The 687-nt window shown below is 44.7% G+C and overlaps 1 protein-coding gene across 1 annotated transcript in view; it reads left to right on the top strand.

Annotated features, from left to right (window-relative positions):
• Nucleotides 1-248: 248 nt before the first annotated feature.
• The window catches only part of LOC308172162 (histamine H3 receptor), a gene marked incomplete at both ends in the record, with an annotated part of 7008 nt that continues 6569 nt past the window's right edge, over nt 249-687 (top strand). Inside the window, one exon of the mRNA XM_080547073.1 lies at nt 249-480. Coding sequence (XP_080403199.1) covers nt 249-480 — 232 coding nt within the window. The remainder of the gene's footprint in view (nt 481-687) is intronic.

The following is a 687-nucleotide window of genomic DNA, read 5'->3' as shown; positions in this document are numbered from 1 at the left end:
AACCTTATCATTCTAAGCTCACGATACTCTTAAGCACACTGTGACTGTGACTGTTACGAATTAGAGAGGACACTTGTGGAGGATGTGTTACTGTCTGTTCGCGCATATGGCACGTGTTGTGTTGCATTGTCTTTTTGTTTATTTTAACATTAACACAATTGCAACTCTTGAGTATTAGTTGCAATCGATCCACTCACTTCAATGATTTAACGGTCCGAAAGCAATTTTTGCGCTTGCACAGACAGACCATGGGAGGGGATGAATTTGTGGCCAACGCAAGCTGGAATGACGCCAGACTCAGGAGCGACTCCGGGTTTACCGCGCCGGTTCTGGTGCTCCTGACGGTGGCGATGGGGACTTTGGTGGTGGTGACAGTGTTGGGAAACGCGTTGGTGATTTACGCTTTTCAAGTGGACAAGAGTCTGAGAAGGCAAAGCAACTACTACTTCTTGAATCTGGCTATTTCAGATTTTCTAGTTGGTAAGTAAGTGATTAATTATGTTTTTTTTGTTGAATATTTCCTAACGTGCGTGTTTTTATCTACTCTCATGTTCTCTTTGTCTCTCTTTGTATGAGTCAGTGCGTGTCTGTCTGGGAGAGAGAGAGAGAGAGAGAGAGAGAGAGAGAGAGAGAGAGAGAGAGAGAGAGAGAGAGAGAGAGAGAGAGGGAGAGAGAGAGAGAGAGAGA

Source organism: Nansenia antarctica (genome assembly GCF_963989245.1).
Source record: "Nansenia antarctica genome assembly, chromosome: 16".
Classification (NCBI taxonomy): Eukaryota; Metazoa; Chordata; class Actinopteri; order Argentiniformes; family Microstomatidae; genus Nansenia; species Nansenia antarctica.
The sequence above is the reverse complement of the archived record's forward strand: the minus strand, read 5'-3'. Positions and strand labels throughout refer to the sequence as shown.